The sequence below is a fragment of the Bidens hawaiensis genome, unplaced genomic scaffold (assembly GCF_021521415.1).
Source record: "Bidens hawaiensis isolate Kalapana, Puna unplaced genomic scaffold, B.hawaiensis_p1.1 tig00005142_1, whole genome shotgun sequence".
NCBI classification, from domain to species: Eukaryota; Viridiplantae; Streptophyta; class Magnoliopsida; order Asterales; family Asteraceae; genus Bidens; species Bidens hawaiensis.
Genome location: NW_027491327.1, coordinates 1490187 through 1509842, shown reverse-complemented (window position 1 = coordinate 1509842; position 19656 = coordinate 1490187). Strand labels below are relative to the sequence as shown.

The window sequence follows — 19656 nt, the reverse complement described above, 5'->3', positions numbered from 1 at the left end:
CAAAAAATGTTCAATATCCATCCGGGTAAGAGCGCCTCTGGTCCTACCAAGTGAAATATCTAAACCAACAGTACCAATACTGATTCTGCCATGTGCATACCGGATGACACCCAACACATAGAGTACCAAGTCAACTACTTCACGAACCAGCATGGACACCATGTCGAAAGGTAAACACGTGATCCGCGATGCCAACTCATTAGTGGTTAACCGCATCTGATCTGGTATTCCATAAATAATGCTTAGATTACGCATTAGCGGACCATTCAAATCATTATAGGCGGCTATTTCGTCACTTTGAATTCAAGTGTTCATGGCAGCTCAAATATTCAAAACAGCTGGTGTGATTATTCAGCAACTGGTTTCTGTCACCTCCTGTTCTTTGGCGTCCACGATTTATTCTGGCGGTTTTCTGACTTTTCTCAATTTCACGATAAAAAACGAGCCGCTCTTCGTTCTTTGCATAATGAGTATGCATGCACCCTTTAAAGTTGACCTGCACACACGAACAATAATAAATACCACATGTAAAACCGAACAACAAAAGTAAAAACAAAAAGTAAAATTAAACTACAAGAACAAAACCACTATAAAAAGCACTTTGTGTGTTGCCTCTTTGGTAATTGCATCATTTTAATGGATGTCAAAAGGTCAATAAAAAGCATTTATAAATCCTAGGTTCTTAGCTACCTTTACTAGTAACTAGTAAGGTCGTAACACATGGAATAAACGGAAAATTCTAATGTATGAATTATACTTTTATTAAACTAAAATGGAGAGTTAATGCCAAGCAAACGTTGAAAGTGGTATGATTATGGAACAATTGCAAAAATGAGTAACTTTGATTTGTAAAACAATGATGAAAAGAATGACCAAAGGTTTCAAGATGTGAAGCGATTGGATAAATTAACTAAACCATCTCAAAATCACATAGACATGATTTGTTCTAACATTCCCAAAACTTCCGTGTCATTTTGCCAACTTTCAAAGTTGAGGGGACATTTGGTCATTCTGCTAAACTCAAAGTCTAGGATCTAATCTGTATTTTTTTAAATTTCAGATGAGACGAGCTGTCTCATTTTGTGATGGCCCGCTCAAACATAACATGGGTATTAAGTTTTCATTTGTGATGAGGTGTCATAAACGCCTACTATTTTGAGATGGGGTGTCTCATCCGCCTACAATGGATAAGACGACGGTCTCATTTTGAGAGGGTCCGTCTCACCACCCAGTTCAGTAAGAATTGTCAAAACACGACCCTAACGTGTCACAACTCGATTGTTGACTCGTTTAAGTGAGCTGGCCAATAAAGACCAATGCTTGAACGACCATTTCATGCACAACACTTTCCTAAATCATTCTCACTCTCAAAGCAAGTTAAACTAGTTTCACGTATGTTTAAACAAGAACAAGCCAAGGGAGTAGGTTCTAATAAAGTGGGAGCCATGATCAAAATATTTCAGAAGTGTTAGAAGCCATTCCCCTACCTTCGTAGGAAGTAAGGTAGGTACATTTTATCACTCATTTAAGTTTGTTTATTATGTTTAAGCGAGTATACAAGCTATTATCGATCGTGAAATTTTATACATGCATAAGGTCGTAGAACACTTAAACAATCGTCGAAAAGATGTCAAATTCATTCTTAGCCTTAACGGGCCAAACAGTGAGATTAGACAGACCGTCTAATCATTATTAGTCCGTCTCATCCCAACTCTTGATATGGGTCAAAATTCAATTTGTGACGGTCTGTCACATGTATACGGACCATCTACATATATATATCTTCTCCCACAAAGTGTTCTTCCCCAAACCAAAACCTAGTGTGTGTGTGGTTTTCTTTCAATTCTTCATCGCAGGTATTATTATGCTTTCAACTCTCCTCTGATTCTTCTCTGTAAATCATCATCTTCATTTTCAGCACCAATCGAACCTTATTTTGACTAATTTACTTTGATTTTGACTTTTGTTGACCGAGTCACGTTTTATTTTGAAATGACGTCACTCGATACTGATTTAGAACAGTTACGAGTACATGTTATGGTTGACTTGCTTTGTATTGACTCAGTGACGTAGATTGTTAACGATTTAGGTTTGTGCATCTTACGATCTTTTGATTTTACTGGTTTTGACTGTAGATTTGGTTTGAATTGAGTTAATATTGAGTAATTTGGTGGAATGTAGGAGATATGAGACGTCTGATGTGTTTTTAGGGCTCAAATTGTTGAAGGCATAATGATATTATAGTTCCTAGGGTTTTTGATGCTTTATTTGTTTGATTAATGCTTTTGTATAATGTTATTTTGGTACTAGTGAAGTAAGTGAAACTGTTCCGGAAGATCAGTGATATATCGGATTATTTGTCAATATTGCCGATGTTATCATCATCATCATCATCATCATCGTACTCAGTATATCCCACCAATAGCAATGCTATGGTAGGGTCTGAGGAGGGTAAGATGTAGACAACCTTACCTCTACCCCATAGGGATAGAGAGGCTGCTTCCGATGAGACCCCCGGCTCGATAGTAGTTTTGCATCAAGCCTTGGACCGATATTTTGACTGATATTCTGTTTGAGAGGACGATAACCGCTATAGCACCGATATCGGCTGCATAGGGCTTGCATGATGTAGGTAGATTGTAAACGGTTTAGGTTTGTGTGTATTGCGAGTTTCTCATTTTACTGATTTCGGTTGAGATTTATTATGAATTGATCTAATTTTGTATAATTTGGGGGAATGTAGGAGATATTAGATGTCTGGTTAATTGTTTTCTGTTTTTAGGGCTCAAGTTGTTTTAATGTATAGTAAGTATTGAATTCCTAGGGTTTTTGAAACACTATTTGTTTGATTGGTGCTCTTGTATTATTAATTGGTACTGGTGATTAGTGAAGTTACTGAAATTGTTTTATTAATTGGTGCTGCATGGATGTAGGTGGATACAGTTGAGTTGAGTTCTTTTCACTGGACTTGTGATGGAGCAGGTATAATACATTTCAAGCTTTTCTAGAATATCAATGATATATGCTTTTTTGCAATGGTTTCAAAATGTGCATGCAATGATTTTAAAAGGTGAGATGTGGTCCAATGCGTTTTGATTCAATAAGTCAACGCGTGATGCGCACAGCCGCACACATCACATATGCAAGGCGATTTTTGTTTAAAAATACTAAAAAGTTATTTATTGGTAATTTTTTAGTTTGTTGACTTTTAAACACTGGAAAATAAGAGATTAAATAAATAAGTTCAAAAATAAAGAAGCTATAGTATCACCAAAGAAGTTTTATGTGTAACCAAAATAAGTCGTTAACTATGTATGTACAAGTAGATGCATAAGGTACAAGTAATCCATTTGAAAATGTGTGCATCGGACCGCATTGTGCGCATTATGCGATTCAGACCGCATCAGGGAGTCGTGCGCATCACGCATTATGCGCTTCTGATGTGCGCATTTTAAAATCACGTTTTATGCTATTTGATTATTAATATTGTTTCAAACTGTAGTATGAGAAGGTTGAGAAGATTGGTGAGGGAACATATGGTGTGGTCTACAAGGCTCGTGACAAAGTTACCAATGAAACGATTGCTTTGAAGAAGATTCGTTTGGAGCAAGAAGATGAGGGTGTCCCGAGCACTGCTATCAGAGAGATTTCATTGTTGAAGGAGATGCAACATGGAAACATTGTCAGGTAGTTTCAGTTGTAGAGTCATGTTAGTTGGGTTAATGATTTTGTATGTGTGTGATTTAGTTTATGTTGTTGGTGACAGGTTGCAGGATGTTGTGCACAGTGACAAACGGTTGTATCTGGTTTTTGAGTATCTGGATTTGGATTTGAAGAAGCATATGGACTCGTCCCCCGAGTTTTCAAAGGATCCACGCCTTGTAAAAGTGAGTGTACCTTTATATTGTTAGGACATATAATTGAAACATACTTATAACACACTTGAAATATAATTAAACATAAAAAGACGATCATTAGTTATTAAGTTATTGTTTATAAAATCAATAAACAGGCGATTCAAAAACAGAAAACGGGTTATTCAAACACAATGGCAACATATTAAGTATATATAATCAGTATATATGTTTATACGTTTACTTGTTAGTCATTATGATTTATGTAATCAGGCATAAAGTCACCAACAGAAAATAGGTATAGAAACAGTAAACAGGTGATTTAAACATAAAACAGTATACAAGATCATAATCCTAAAAATCATTATATCAAAACAATATAATTCTAATTTGGAGACTAAGAAATTGATTCAATCTCACATTTTGTTACTTCCATTAATTTGCAGACGTTTCTTTACCAAATCCTACGTGGCATTGCTTATTGCCATTCCCATAGAGTTCTGCACAGAGATCTAAAACCTCAAAACTTGTTGATTGATCCTCGTACCAATGCACTCAAACTTGCAGATTTTGGATTGGCCCGTGCCTTTGGCATCCCTGTCAGGACATTCACACATGAGGTAGTTTTTTGTCATTAACAATAATCATAATGTATGGACTTGTTATCTTGTTATCTATATTCATAACTTTAATAAAACCAATCACAAGGAATAGTAACAATGCACACATATTACATATTTGTTGGCGTGCTTCTTTTAGGTGGTGACACTGTGGTATAGGGCCCCAGAAATTCTTCTCGGGTCCCGTCACTACTCGACTCCTGTTGATGTGTGGTCAGTTGGTTGTATATTTGCTGAAATGGTGAACCAGCGACCACTTTTTCCCGGAGATTCCGAGATAGATGAACTGTTCAAGATTTTCAGGTTTATTTTATGAAATTGTGATTTTATAAGCAAGTGCATAGTTGTAACTATGAACTTATGTACATGTTCACTTCTCATTTATATCATCATTTAATTAATTATAGAATTATGGGAACTCCAACTGAGGAAACATGGCCTGGTGTCACTGCTCTGCCTGACTTTAAGTCTGCCTTTCCAAAGTGGTCATCAAAGGTGATCACTTCTTTACTTTTATACCATCGGTTACGTTAATCTTCGATATTATTATTATAATTTTAAATGTTTTGGGACTTTGTAATGTTTAAAGAATTAATTAGTGCATTCTTTACTTTTTCAGGATCTGGCAACTGTGGTCCCGAATCTTGAAAGAACCGGTCTTGATCTCCTACGTGTAAGTTTAAACTACTTGTCACCTAGTAGTTCTTATTTGTTGACTTGTCATTGCGCTCAGTAATCAGATAATCAGTACTCACTTTGATTTGTAATGATTAAATAATTTCAGAAAATGCTATGCTTGGATCCCAGTAGAAGAATTACAGCCCGGACTGCACTGGAGCATGAATACTTCAAAGATATCGGATTTGTGCCATGATTCGTGAGTGTTATCTTGATGTGCAAAAGTCGGGCCCTTTCTCTAAGGTTTTATTACGTGATATATGTGTGGGGTGTTTAGGAACCTTAAAAATTAAGGTGTGCTGTTGCTAAGCCATTGTCGAATTGGCTTGTGCCTGTGAGTGTTGGTGTTCTTTTTTTCATCTGTATTCCTAAAAGTTTTAAACTCTTTGTAACAGTTTTCTTGATGGACATATCATCATGTTTTTTGTTTTATTTCAATGGATTTGTTTGGTGTGCATTTTGCATGTGTTATGGAATACAGATATGCAAATCAGTCTATAAATCTTGCTAAATGGTAACCAGCCTAGGTTGCGAGGGTGATGCTTCAATTCGTGATCATTATCTATTCCTAGGTTGCATACTTTGATTGAAGTATTTAGAACTTGTTTTGGCTCATGTATTAATAATAAGTCATGTCAAAAGTGTTTTTTAAGTTTGAAGGTAGGTTGATACATCATTGGTAAAAGATATGGCCATTAAACAAGAGGGATACAATTAGAAAACACAATAAGTGTATTTTAAGTTTAAAAGTGTGCAATTAATACACTTCTATGCAACAAGAGGAAAACGTGAAGACAAAACGACAGGGATACAATCGTCAGATGGATGCAATATACATTCGTCTTCTTAGTACATAAAAGATAATGTACTCAACAAAGTCTCACTCATATAATAGGGTGTAGGAAGGCTGGGATAGTGAAGCCTTTCATCTATCCAAAGAGATAGATATGCCTCTCCCACTGAAACCCCCGCCTTCATTAAAGTTTTTATCTGCCATTGCTTTATAGGCTGGGGCACTATGTATGTCCAATTCTTAAGTTAAGCGATTTCTACTCCATGCTTTATGGGCAGGCGCACACTCAGCCGTTCCATCAATTTTACACGTTAGCAGTCGTTAAATTTAAGGGTATTTTCATCTTTCCGTACTGTCCCGATTCTTAGTGAGTAATTTCTACCCACTTTGCTTCACAATGTCTTGTCTTCTTCCTCACACGTTCTTCTCCATCTCCATTCATCTTCCTAATCATTTCCCTTTCTTCCTCACATCAACTTCCATTTCCTTAAATACCCGAGCACCATCTAGTCATCTCAAACTCCACCCGAGCACCCCATCACCCGAGCACCCCACCCGTCGTACCACCACGTCAACACCCGTCACCCGTAACAATAAGATAATTGATAGCATCAAATACTATAACAAAAGTGCTACTGATGTAGTCTCAATTATACATATTATTGTATAAATATTTCCTATTTTTTTAAGTGCTTTTGAGCCAAGTTTTTATTGAATATTATTAATATTTGGTTCATATTTAAGTTTTCAGGTTTCATGAGACAACGAACTAATATGAAGTGCATTCCCTGAACTTGAGATTGAGAGCAATAATAATAATAATAATAAGCTTGCTCCATAAATTGTTAATTCTCATATATTAATTAAATGAGATTGAGAAATTATATAAACAAATAGTAAAAGAAATCAATTTATTGTATATGGCTAAATCAATTACTATTGTAATTTATTTGTTGTTGTGGAATTTTTGGCAGCTCGTTGACAGTGGAACGAAGAAAAGGAAGTAAAAGAAATCCTAAATTTTTACATGCACCCGGGCCACAAAAGAAGTTAACTCCTGTTGATATATAAGAAACAAAAAAGTAAGAACGATGGGAGGGTCGCTGTGGATATTCAGCACAGCAGCCGCAAGAGAGGGAAAAAAGGCAGATTGGCTGGAGACACAATAAGGAGAAAGCGCGTATTAGTTTAACCAGAAGCGTTGGGGTTCAACACCTACTCGTTCATAACACTATTTTTTCGGTTTGAATTTATTATTTTCGTTATGAATTCAGTGTTTGAACCTAATTGTTATGTTTTACTCTTGAGTATGGTTGTTGGCTAAAACCCTAGCTACGTAGGGTTTTGATGAATCCTTTATGATTTGAGGATTTTTATTGGTTTATGGTTTCTAGTGTTGGATAATACTAAAGTAAAGAATTTTTTTATAATTGATTTGATGTGTTTACATATATAATTTTGACTTATTATTGATCTTTGTTTCGTATGTGTCTTGTTGTAGACGCATATTTGGGTCGCTTACTGTGTGTTTGTGATTATTTTATGGTTTTACTAGACTTAGTAATCCATAGGAACATTGGTTGGTGATTTATTAAATTTTATATTCTACCTATCTAGAGACTGAGAGGTAATAGATAGTCGGGTTGTCTTTGGGATTAAGTGTTTAGGCTAGAACGCTCTGACAGGAGGTTTCCTAGATTTTCCTAGTTTCATTGTAATTCCGTATCTTATTGATTGTTCTTAGGTTACCCCTTGCACTTTAGGGTGTGTTGAGACAGTGAGACTGAGAGGTAATCTGTCTTTTAGGGTACTTTAGTATTGTTGGAGAGACTGAGAGGTAATCCAACCAACCGGTAAGTTTACACGCCCCTTAAGGTTTCCTTTTATTTTAGGTCACACCCGAAGAATGATCAGGGATCCATAGGTTGCCTAAGGGTGTCGTATTTTAAGATTCCGGTACCATCAGAGTTTCCATAGCCGAGAGAGATTCAAGATTCACAAGTAGGATTCTAAACCTAGGTAGTGCTTCTCCTATATTTGAGTTCGTCTAGGTAATCGAGTTAAAGTCAGTTAGTGTCAGTTTTGGTTTAAGTATTCTTTAGTTTATAGTTAATAAATAAAAAACACAAAAATCATTTAAATCTATTTAATTAAGTTAATTAATCAGGGTCTAGTTTAGGTGTCGCTAGTGTCCTTTGGGTTTGATATTCTGGACTTCATTAGGCTTTACTACAGTCAATAGGTACACTTGCATGTCTAGTGGTCTAGTGTTAGGAGAGTCTAGGTTTATAAATTTAAAACTAGAATGTCTAGATTAGGTAAATTTTTATAAAACGCTTTCAGCACATCAGCTACCATATCTTCAACAGTCGTCTTCATTAGTCAAACGGTTGTTTTAAAAAAAATCAAATTGGTTTCACAATTGACATGAGTAATGACGTTTATGTTTTTGCAGCGTTGTCGACAATGGCAATGGTGGTGAGTTGTAACAGTGGCGGTCGGTGTTGTCGCCTTATATAGACATGCTTCAAGTTAACAAGTTTGAGTCATTTATTTTAACTCCATGCATACTTTGATTAAATTCAAATACAAGTACTAATTTAACCATAGACCACAGTAAACATACTCCAGGGCGTAGTGACCAAAGCAGCATTTCATGCCATCACTGAAACTAATATCTGCAGAACCATTCTCTATTTACAAACAAGACCAACATACACATTTCAAATCATATAAACATTAAAACTCACAAACTTAACCCGATTGCTGTTCAACACTTTCAGTGCCACGGAAGTCGAAAAAAACAATAGACGCAGAAATTAAACCACAAACATAATACCAATCTTGTGCTCCAAAAGCCTAGAAAACCATCCTCACAACATGCTGTCAGTACGGGCCGGAAGCCGCCTGAAGAAATTCAACGGTGCAGACGGCAACCTATGTCGAAACCTCGGATGTCTCATCATATAAAAACCGCTCAGCACCACAAGCACCTGAAATGGCGTCGCGTATAACACAAACGCTGCCACAAGACAGAACACCATGAACAAAAGAGTCGCCCGTGGGTCCCGCCAGCTCAGAAGCCCTTGCAGCCGTTCACCTTGGCTCGCTATGTCGCCGACAACAGATTGGATTCTCCCCGCCACGCTTCGTAACCGATCGTACCGGTGCCTGACCATGTCCGGGTGCCGAGACGTTGGAAACGTGTCGAATTCCTCGTCTAATTCATCGGGGGTAACCCCGTCCGCATATGATAACCGGGTGTTCATATGCGGAGGGTATTGGGCCCGGAACCAGTAGTTCCAGAGCCCGATGAGGAACATGTAGAGGAAAACAGTTGGCATAATAAGCTCCGGGAACAACACGAGCATCACGAACAGGACGTGAACGAGCACCGTCGTGATCGGATTTTTCCACAAACAAACTTCCCCAAACCATTTACTTACTGCAAAAACGCCGTTAAAAACCGACGTCAGCCTGAAGAAATTAGCCTTACTTTTCCTCATACTCCATAGATGCGAATTAGCATCAGTCATGAACTCAACTATTTCCTTCCTCAGTGGCGGTTCGGCCCGGCTGAGCCGAGCCGCCACTATCTGGACAGCTTGATGGCGCAGCATCTCAAGCTAAACCACCGTCAACGGCCTCACATAATGCATCTTCGGCAACAGTGGTTTCGAGTACATATACATCATATTAACCATCGAAGTACTCGAAAACCGAATCGCTAAATGCAACTCCCGCATTTTCTTCACACCCGATGGGTGCAAAACCAGCAGTGGGTACGAATGGGTATAAACCCGACCCGTTTCGAGAGTCGAGATTCTGATACGAATCTTACCGATCCTTATATCTTTGGAGTTGGAATCGTTCTCAAGCTGAGTGTTATCGAAAACACCTACGGTTATGACAGTTGACGGGTCGTATACTTCCCAAGTATACTGCTCGTTGAACTTTGGAGTCAAACTGTCGATAACTGTCCTCGTTATGACCGTATTTAGCAACACAGTACGCGTCAACCGTCCCTCTATCATCTCGGGTTTTCATCGGGTGAAGTGCACTAGCATTCAAGATACCGAGTTCCAGTATCCCGATTGACGGCTTCCACAGCTGTTTAGCAGTCGGTCTGAGATCACTACTATACTGAGTCGACTCGTCCAGCACATGATACCCACCATCAAGACAAACCCGAACATGGAGCCGAGTTGCAAACTTATCTTTCTTCTTTATCTTCTCGTCAACATCACGATCACTCGGGTCTTGAACATGAAACCACCGGGAATGAATCATCCGATCATCTGCACGTCTTTCAACACTGTTTAACGGTATAAACACCTTCCCTAACGTCTCTTCCTTATTACCCCCCACTCGATCTTCAATACTAAGAATCAAATGGTCTTCTAATGGCTCAGCAGCCACCAACATCATATCCTCATTCCATAATGCATTTGCATTTCTTGCTTGAACATGTCTTGTTTTCAAAACCTGGTTGTGAATCTGGGCTTTAACATATACATCTGGGAACCGAGATTTTTCATCCCAAACAAGATCTTGTACCTCGATTATATTAACCCGAACGTACCAAAGTCTAGGAGAATGGTAAACTTTTGACCGAGTGTACATTGTAGAAGCCGCACTATCGACACTGCTCGTTGCTTGATCAACAAGAAATGCATCGGGAAATGCTTCATCGGCTTGTGTCCCGATCCAGACCGCAAGCATTAACTCACCTTTCTTTTTCTCACCCTTCTTGTTCTCCAACAGGTACCATTCGGGAGCTAACGGGCTATCCGGTGGGACCCGTGTTGGAACATCGTGAAGGTTAATGCGAACAAGCCCGACAAAGTCGTCTTTAATCGTGTCTTTGTCTTTAAGCACCACATCTAACACGGTTGCTTGCATTCTTTCTCGAGAGAACGCAAACACCGTGTTCCATTCCGGGCTCGATGCTTTTGAAAAGTGTTGTGTGATGCCTTTATAGTTCCCAACCCGGACCTCGACAAACGGGTCGAGGCTTCCGGTCACGTCCTTGCTTGGGAGGTCTTGTGCTTTCATTACCCGAACGAAAAGAAACTGCATCGGTTCCACAAGGTCATAAGTGCTGGCCCGTCGGTTATCACGGGTCACGACCCGACCCCGATCACTTGACCACCTCCAAGAAACGGGCTTGTTTCTTTGAGAGCGTATTCCATTGGTTGTGATGAAGATCCAGAGTACATCCTCACCAACTTCGGTTGACTTTGAAGCTGACCAATTTGACTTTGATTTCTCATTTCCTCAACTCCGTATGCATACGCTTGCTGCGGCTGGTTCATAGCTGCCATGTACGATTGCTGCGACGGAACCTGAGCTGGCGGGACTGAGTTGGAATTTGGCAAATGGAAAAATGTTTTCCTTGAATCTTTTGGCCCGTTTCGGTTATGTGAAGAATTATCCATCTGAGGAGGTGGATTCGAGACCATAATCGACGGGTTATCAGTAACAAACACTTTCAACCCTAGCTCGCCTTTCACACGTGAAAGAATAGTCTTCTTTTCCAACGGGTAATGGAAAACAACAGCGTCCGAGTAAGGAACAAATGCTGTCCCATTAATATGAACTTTACCCATGAAATTCTTCGAGGTAATTCCTTTCGATCGGTTATACACATAAGCATCAAGCGTAAGGTTCGGCAAATTATTCGGGTCAGATATACCGAAATAAAACGTCTCGTTCCAATACGGATCAAGATCCTTTTCTTTCACAGTGGTAGTAAACTTTTGATGGTCAAAGTGAAGCTCAACGTACGGGCTAGCCGAGCCCTGCCCGTCTTTCGCCATAAGCCCGTGCGCACTTTTGACCTCGACTCCTAGCTTTAGATTGCTCATTTTTTATAAATTTTTCTCAGGGGACTTTTCACAAACAGTTGGTGGGTGTCTTTAACAGTCTTAATACACACCTGTAATAAACAAATTCCATATTTTTAAACACAGAATCACAGTCTGAAGAAACACTAAGTGACCCCGGCAGATTACGGATAATCTTAGGGTTAAGTAGATGTTTCCCACGAGGGTTAGGTCCGGCGAAGATGGTTATTCTTCTGATGACCTGCAAAACAGACACCGTGAGCTCGTCACTGAGAAGGGGGGGGGGACCTCCTTGTGACCACCCTCCGGGGTGAGAATCAGACTAGATTGCTCTGAATATAAGTGTATATTAAGAGAAATAGCTAGAGAAGATAAGATAATATCAGATGATATGTGATCCTATAAGATGATGATACCGTTCCATGGTGTTGGAGTATTTATAGCCGAAGGCAGGTTTCCAAGCAGGTACAGCCAGCTGTATAATATTCCTTTTCCACCAACTGTGGGCTACGTACGTGCCATGCTGGTGGTTGGTGGGTAGGCAGCGGCTGATAGTGACATTTTGTACTAGAGCGTGCTCCTCCTCGTACTGTTGTCGGTGAGCTGTCACCCTGTGATTGGTTCATGGGCTGCTTTGGTCAGATCTTGTCTATTTTGTCCATACATTGGCAGGTATAGTACAAAAGATCTTCCAGAAGCGTACGGACTGGCTCATTTGGGCGGGAGTATTCCCGCCTTGCTCATTCCTTCTTCAGGTGACATTACTGAATTATTAAGAGTTAGTGCCTTGTGCGTGTAGCCTTACTATTAGTGCGGGTAGCCTTCCCTCATGGCTTGTATCCGCAGCTGCGGGAACAGGCGGGGTACTTTACCACTGGGAGGCTTTTCCTGCGGGAACAGCTGGCGTACTACGCGTAAGGTCTTCATCTCTCTGAGCATGGTAGGTCCTGCGGAACCAGTTGGTCTTTGCCCAGACGTACCTTTTCAAGGTGTGTCTTGCGGGTTCAACTGGACTTTGCTGGGACCTACCTCTTCAAGTCCCCCCAGTCCATTGTTCTTCTCATGAATTGTTAATAAGTGAGGTGAACTTTTGGACTTAAGCAAGGGGTTTTGAAAAGGGTTTTTAGTTTTAAGGTTTTCCGTGGGGATTCTTCCCGCGGTTTTCCTAATGTCACTCGCAGAAATTCCCGACTTTTCTGCTTGATCTTTGGTTATGATGCGGGTAGGTGTTTAACCCCTTCGCACGTCGGGAGCGTTGAGTTTCACTTGCATAGATTCTTCACGAGGTTTTGGTAGTTTTGGACATAGTGATCAGTTATGTTAAACCACCAATTCCGCCTTGAAGTTTCAAACAAGCTAGTTCTCAACGTTCCCGCTATGCGGAGGTGTTATTTCCCTTTCCGCAAGCACGGCCCATAAGATCCTTCTTGGCTTCAATTCCCTGCAAGTGCTAAGTATGTGAAGGGTTTCGCCTTGACACTGTACCCGCACTTGTCTTACGGTTTCTTGTTTCCCAAGGTATCTTGTTAGCTTCGATTCCCTGCAAGTGCTAAGTATGTGAAGGGTTTCGCCTTGACACTGTACCCGCACTCGTCTTATGGTTTCTCGCTTTCCAAGGTAAGGGGGTATATTCCCTCTTATTTTTGAATCTTTTAATCTTTTTGAATCTTTTTGAAATTTGAAGAGTTGGTGAAAGGATAAGAACAGTCCAAACTGTTGAAGGGACGTTAGCGTCTTCCGACGGTTTCTTCTGACAGTTTCAGGACATGCAGGAAGTTATGGCGACGTGACAGTATATGGTCATTCCAGACTATTTTCCAGGCGCGTGGGCGCGAGTTTTCGGGTGCGTGGGCGCGAATTTTACGGCACGCGTCCTTTCAACAGCTGTTGCCAACTTGCTCTTTCCACGTGTCATAGTTTCATTGCACTTGCGCTCTCTCTCCTCCGCATTAAATTCATCGCATATTTTAGTTTAACTTAGCAATTTCTTGAGTACTTTGGGTAAGTTAACCTTTCAACGTGGCAGATAATAGGTTAAAGTTTTGCTTCCTCTTTCGTGATTGTGCGGGTAAGACCGTCACTTTCACTTAGTAGGATGGCTAAACTTTACCTATATCTGACCTGCGTGAAGGTTTTCCTCATCTTTTTAGAAATTTTCTAAGTGTTTTGAATAAGTTAACCTTTCGACGCGTGGTTGTCAATAGGTTAATGTTCAGTTTCCTTTATCATGATTGTGCGGGTAGGACCGTCACTTTCATTTAGTGGGATGACCAAACTTCACCTATAACTGACCTGCGTGAAGGTTTTCCTCATCTTTTTAGAAATTTTCTAAGTGTTTTGAATAAGTTAACCTTTCGACGCGTGGTTGTCAATAGGTTAATGTTCAGTTTCCTCTATCATGATTGTGCGGGTAGGACCGTCACTTTCATTTAGTGGGATGACCAAACTTCACCTATAACTGACCTGCGTGAAGGTTTTCCTCATCTTTTTAGAAATTTTCTAAGTGTTTTGAATAAGTTAACCTTTCGACGCGTGGTTGTCAATAGGTTAATGTTCAGTTTCCTCTATCATGATTGTGCGGGTAGAACCGTCACTTTCATTTAGTGGGATGACCAAACTTCACCTATAACTGACCTGCGTGAAGGTTTTCCTCATCTTTTCCTTAGAAATTTTTACCGTTTTTTGTGTTTATGCGGGTTTTGCCGCCTTCCACACGCAACGACTTACTTTCCCACATATTTATGCGGTGAATACCGGCATATCAGTGTGGTCAGATCATAAGTAGATGTAAGACTATCAGCGTCAATGTGATAAGGAGAATCATTTCCATTAGAAGTGGCTCTAGGCCTTTTCTTTACAAGTTTGGAATTGATCTACATGTAACATTTGCGTAATTGAGCTCCATTCCATGTTCTTGGGATGGGGGTGCCATCGAGCCTTTCGAGCCGGTATGCGCCCTTTCCCAAAACTTCTTTGATAATGTATGGTCCTTCCCAGACCGGGACCAACTTTCCTGGGCGCTCTTGGTTCGAAGCCTCGTTGTTACGCAATATGTAGTCTCCTACATTGAAGTTGCAGAGTTTTACCCGCGTGTTGTAGTATTTTTGCATTTGTCGCTTGTAATTCTCTTCACGCGCTGCGGCTAAGTCTCTGCGTTCTTCGGTTAGCATAAGGTCTAACCGTCTTTCTGCATCATTGTCTTCTGGCTGAGTCAAGACCCTTGGTGAGGGTAGACCAATTTCGACCGGGACCATGGCTTCAGTGCCATAAGTGAGGCTGAACGGGGTTTCTCCCGTACTTGCCTTTTTCAGCGTTCTGTTTGCCCAAAGAACGTGTGGAACTTCGTCCACCCAGCCGGATCTGTGTTCCAAGAGTCTTTTCTTTATGCCGTCGACGATGCTCTTATTTGCTCTTTCCACCTCACCATTACCCTGCGGGTGCGCCACTGAGGTAAAGGTGTGGGTGATTTGAAGTTCTTCCAGCCACTTTTGTAGCTTCTTGTCAGCAAAGTTGGTGCCGTTATCGCTCACCAAATTCTGTGGAAGTCCAAAACGACAAATAATAAATTCCCAAATAAATTTTTTGATATGTTTTGCGGTTGTTTGGGCTAAGGGTTTTGCTTCTATCCACTTGGTGAAGTAGTCGATGGCTACCACTAGAAACTGAACGTTCCCTGCTGCTGTGGGAAATGGGCATGTCACATCGATGGCCCACTTCTGAAATGGCCATGAAGAGGTGACTGGAACAAGTTCATTCTTCGGGCGATGTGTGTTGGGTGCGTAGAGTTGGCAAGACCTACACTTTATAATGTATGCCAGCGCATCCGTATGCATCCCCGGCCAAAAGTATCCCGCGTTGTTTAGCTTAGCTACAACAGCGCGTGGACCTGCTTGTACTCCACAGATGCCCTCGTGTGTCTTGCGGGTCCAACTGGGCTTTGCGGGGACCTACCTCTTCAAGTCCCCCCAGTCCATTGTTCTTCTCATGAATTAGTGAGGTGAACTTTTGGACTTTAAGCAAGGGGTTTTGAAAGAGGTTTTTGTTTTTTAAGGTTTTCCGTGGGAATTCTTCCCGCTGTTTTCCTAATGTCACTTGCAGAAATTCCCGACTTTTCTGCCTGATCTTTGGTTATGATGCGGGTAGGTGTTTAACCTCTCCACAAGTCGGGAGCGTTAAGTTTCACTTGTATAGGCTCTCCACGAGGTTTTGGTAGTTTTGGACATAGTGATCAGTTATGTTAAACCACCAATTCCGCCTTGAAGTTTCAAACAAGCTAGTTCTCAACGTTCCCGCTATGCGGAGGTGTTATTTCCCTTTCCGCAAGCACGGCCCATAAGATCCTTCTTGGCTTCAATTCCCTGCAAGTGCTAAGTATGTGAAGGGTTTCGCCTTGACACTGTACCCGCACTTGTCTTATGGTTTTTTACTTCCCAAGGTAAGGGGGTATATTCCATCTTATTTTTGAGTCTTTTTGAATCTTTTTGAAATTCGAAGAGTTGGTGAAAGGATAACAACAGTCCAAACTGTTGAAGGGACGTTAGCGTCTTCCGACGGTTTCTTCTGACAGTTTCAGGACATGCAGGAAGTTATGGCGACGTGACATTATATGGTCATTCCAGACGCTTTTTCAGGCGTGTGGGCGCGAGTTTTCGGGCGCGTGGGCGCGAATTTTACGGCACGCGTCCTTACGGCACGCTTCCTGTCGACAGCTGTTGCCAGCTTGCTTTTCACGTGTCATCTTCTCATTGCTCCTGCGCTTTCCTCTCTCCTCCGCATTAAATTCATCGCATTCATTGCGATGAGTATATAAAGGGAGGAGAGGATGCATCTCAACTCACACTTTCACTTCCTTCTTCTTCTAAGCGATTTCCGGCGAATACTCTAACTTTTGTCGAGCATTCTCCTGAAATCGTTCTTCTTTCCATCCCCAACATGTCTTCCCTTCACGATCCAGAAGTCACCGCCGAAGAGTCCGACGTGTATATCGAGAACCCAACGTCCACTTCTGACAAGGACGATAAGAGTACTGCTGGCGAGTGCCAGTGTGCTCTTTCCGTCGACCTTTATCAGTACATCGTCAAGAAGTTCATTCTCGAGCCTGAGTTTCCTGAGCCTCACCAGACGGTGTACGATGCCCCTAAGGGCAAGATAGGGGTGTATGCTGCATTCTTCATCTATGGGAATCTCAGGTTCCCATTGACGAAGTTTGTGTACCGTGTTTTGGAGAAACACGGTGTACACTTGACGGAGGTACACCCAATGGCGATCGCCAAGATCCGCCATTTTGAATGGGTGTGCCTCATTCTGGGTGTGGAGCCCCGCGTCGACCGCCTGATGACCTTCTACTCTTGGAGGTGCATCCAAGGCTGGTACACCTTGGTCACTCGGATCAAGGGTTTGAAGATCTGTGCTACCGAGCGCAGTCTTCGGTCTTGGAAGCGGGAGTTCTTCTATATCTCTGCCCGTGTCGTCCCTATTGCGATGACATTCAAGAACGGGAGAGCACTCCCCAACCTTCACGCCTCCAACTACCAGGAGGCGGAATGGTTTACCAAGATCTCCCGGATCCAGACTCCGGTTTACCGATTTGCTGAGTCTGGGATGGTGATGCTCGGTATGAGCCGGGTGTGGAAAGGTGCTGGGGCAGAGGCGCCACAGATTCCCATCGTCCTCGAATACGGTTTGAACTCTATCCCTTACGGTATGCTTCATATTATTTGCTAATTTAGGGTTTTTGCTCTAACCATTTCTTTCTTTTTATTTTCAGAGGGAAACAACTTGCAGTCGCTTCTGCAACCGCGTGAGAGCGGTGGTCCCGCTCGGCTAGGTACTCGTGCTCTTGATGAGAACGAGTTGCCCATCCTGGAGTAAACGGCGGATCGGTTTGTGGAGGTCTACCCGCCAGGCCACGAGATTCTGAGCGCCACGCGGCCAGGTAAGGGTTTCTTTAACCCCCGCCCTCTCCATGCTCAAACCTCTGCTGGAATTCCTCTAATTTTGTCATCTTCTGATGAGGAATCCGCAGATGGTCCTTTCTTCGTGAGGAAGAAGAAGGCTGCTGGCGCGAAGGGCAAGTCGAAGGTTGCCTCCACTGCCGATCAGGGGAACCGGTCTGACTCGGAGACCGAGAGCGAGGAGGCAGTGGGGAACCCTGGTGATGGTGAGACCACTGTTCCGGAGGTTGAGACAGCTGTCACCTCCGGGCAGCCCAGTACGACGACGGTGACCGGCATGAAGACCCCGGCTCCATCGGGTTCGTCCCCGCCTGTCAGAACCTTCAAGCTCAAGAAAACTCGTAAGTATAAATTATATTCAGCTTAACTGCATATCTTTCCGCCATCATACTTATATATCTTGTCTTCGTGCAGGCGTGGATACAACCGCATTCCAGAGTGGAGCGGGAAGGAGCATCTCTGGACCCATGACGGTAGGTTTGGTCAACCTACCCGAGGCGATGACCCAGGCGGCTGCGCCTGTTTGCAGCATTGGTTCGGTTGCTCATCCCGTTGAGGCAACTGTTCCAACTGTAACATCATCTCCGCCGGCTGTCAGTGCCATCTTCACGGAATCCTTCACTGAGCCGGCGGTGGTATTCATTTGGTCATCTGACCTTCTGTTTTATAATATGTTTACAGAAAGGCGTTTTTGAAGGAACTTGCGTTATGGCAAAAGTTGCGTCACCCGAACATAGTGCAATTTCTTGGTGTTTTGAAAGACTCGGACCGGCTTATTTTCTTAACGGAATATCTAAAAAATGTGGGTATTTTTACTTTTGGGTTCATTGATTTAGCGTTTTACTTAAAAAAATGTGGGATTTTTTTAGGGAAGTTTGTATGATATTCTAAAAGAGAAAGGAAGACTTGATCCATTGACTGCTGTTTCTTATGCTTTGGATATTGCAAGGTATGTCATTTCTCACTTCTATTTGTTGTTAACCTCATTTAAGATTGTACACTATGAAAAAATAATTGTACCAAATGCAATATTAAGATTTGAACATTCATTGTGGTTTTATCTTCATCCAAATTCATCCCAAAGAGTACAGTTTGACTTTTATGAGGTCAAACATATTGTTTTTTCTAACCCAAATTTGATGTGGAATTTCTTTTCAAACTTAACACCAAAAAGTTTTGAAATTTTTAGCTTTTATCAATTTCATTTTTAGCATCTACATTTTCTTGAAAAGTTGAAGAATCCGCTTAAATTTTTGAATTTTCACACATGAAAATCGATTTTGTATGATACAGGGGTATATGAATTATCTTCATCAGTTGCAGAAACTGAGGTCGAACTCTTTTACTATTATTAAGTACTTTATAATATTATAAAAACAGGAATTAAGGCGGTTTCCGACCCTGCAATCGGCTCTCGCTGATGCTGCAGGTAAAGCATTGGAAAAGTTTTGTGACGAGAGTAAAAGGAGTCTTCATATCTGACTGTCGATTTCTTCCAAAAGATTCCATATGAAGTCGACAAAACGGGGACTACTCCACCCGGTGACCGCATAAACCCACATGGTCCAGACCCGTTAGTTGAACGATATGCAGAAGCACATTTAAGGACCGGGTCAAACATGTCATCTTATATTGGTATGGTATCGATACGCTCATGTGCACGATTCCCAAAGTGGTTGTTTATTGTCAAGTTAAAGAGGCTAAGCAAAATCTATTAAGTTACTTCTACACGCAAATAGGAAAGAGGGAGGTAATTATAGTCAAAGTCAATCAAACTTGTAATGTTTGACTAATGAAAGTCAAACTTATTCTTATGTGTAAAACTTTATAAGAAAACATTATTAAGTTCAAACGAAAAAGAAAACATAGTGTTCCGTGCATTTATCCAAAACATATATCAACTTACAAGAA

General features: G+C 41.4%; 2 protein-coding genes and 1 pseudogene across 2 annotated transcripts in view; 2 read left to right on the top strand and 1 right to left on the bottom strand.

The window, feature by feature from the left end:
- LOC143629058 (uncharacterized) overlaps window positions 1–19656 on the top strand; it is a 134132-nt gene that overhangs the window by 11843 nt on the left and 102633 nt on the right. The gene's annotated exons all lie outside the window — the stretch shown is intronic.
- On the top strand, window positions 2954–5524 carry LOC143629056 (cell division control protein 2 homolog A-like). Its single transcript, XM_077098435.1, has 8 exons — window positions 2954–2982; window positions 3503–3687; window positions 3767–3887; window positions 4301–4474; window positions 4614–4777; window positions 4882–4969; window positions 5094–5147; window positions 5259–5524. Exons 1-8 carry the CDS (start codon window positions 2974–2976, stop codon window positions 5346–5348), a joined length of 885 nt encoding a protein of 294 aa, XP_076954550.1. The 5' UTR covers window positions 2954–2973; the 3' UTR covers window positions 5349–5524.
- On the bottom strand, window positions 8663–11871 carry LOC143629048 (FT-interacting protein 3-like; annotated as a pseudogene).

Coding starts and splice junctions, on each gene's coding strand:
- LOC143629056 (XM_077098435.1), top strand. Junction 4,475..4,613: donor TCAGGACATTCACACATGAG/GTAGTTTTTTGT, acceptor TGCTTCTTTTAG/GTGGTGACACTGTGGTATAG. Junction 5,148..5,258: donor CCGGTCTTGATCTCCTACGT/GTAAGTTTAAAC, acceptor AAATAATTTCAG/AAAATGCTATGCTTGGATCC.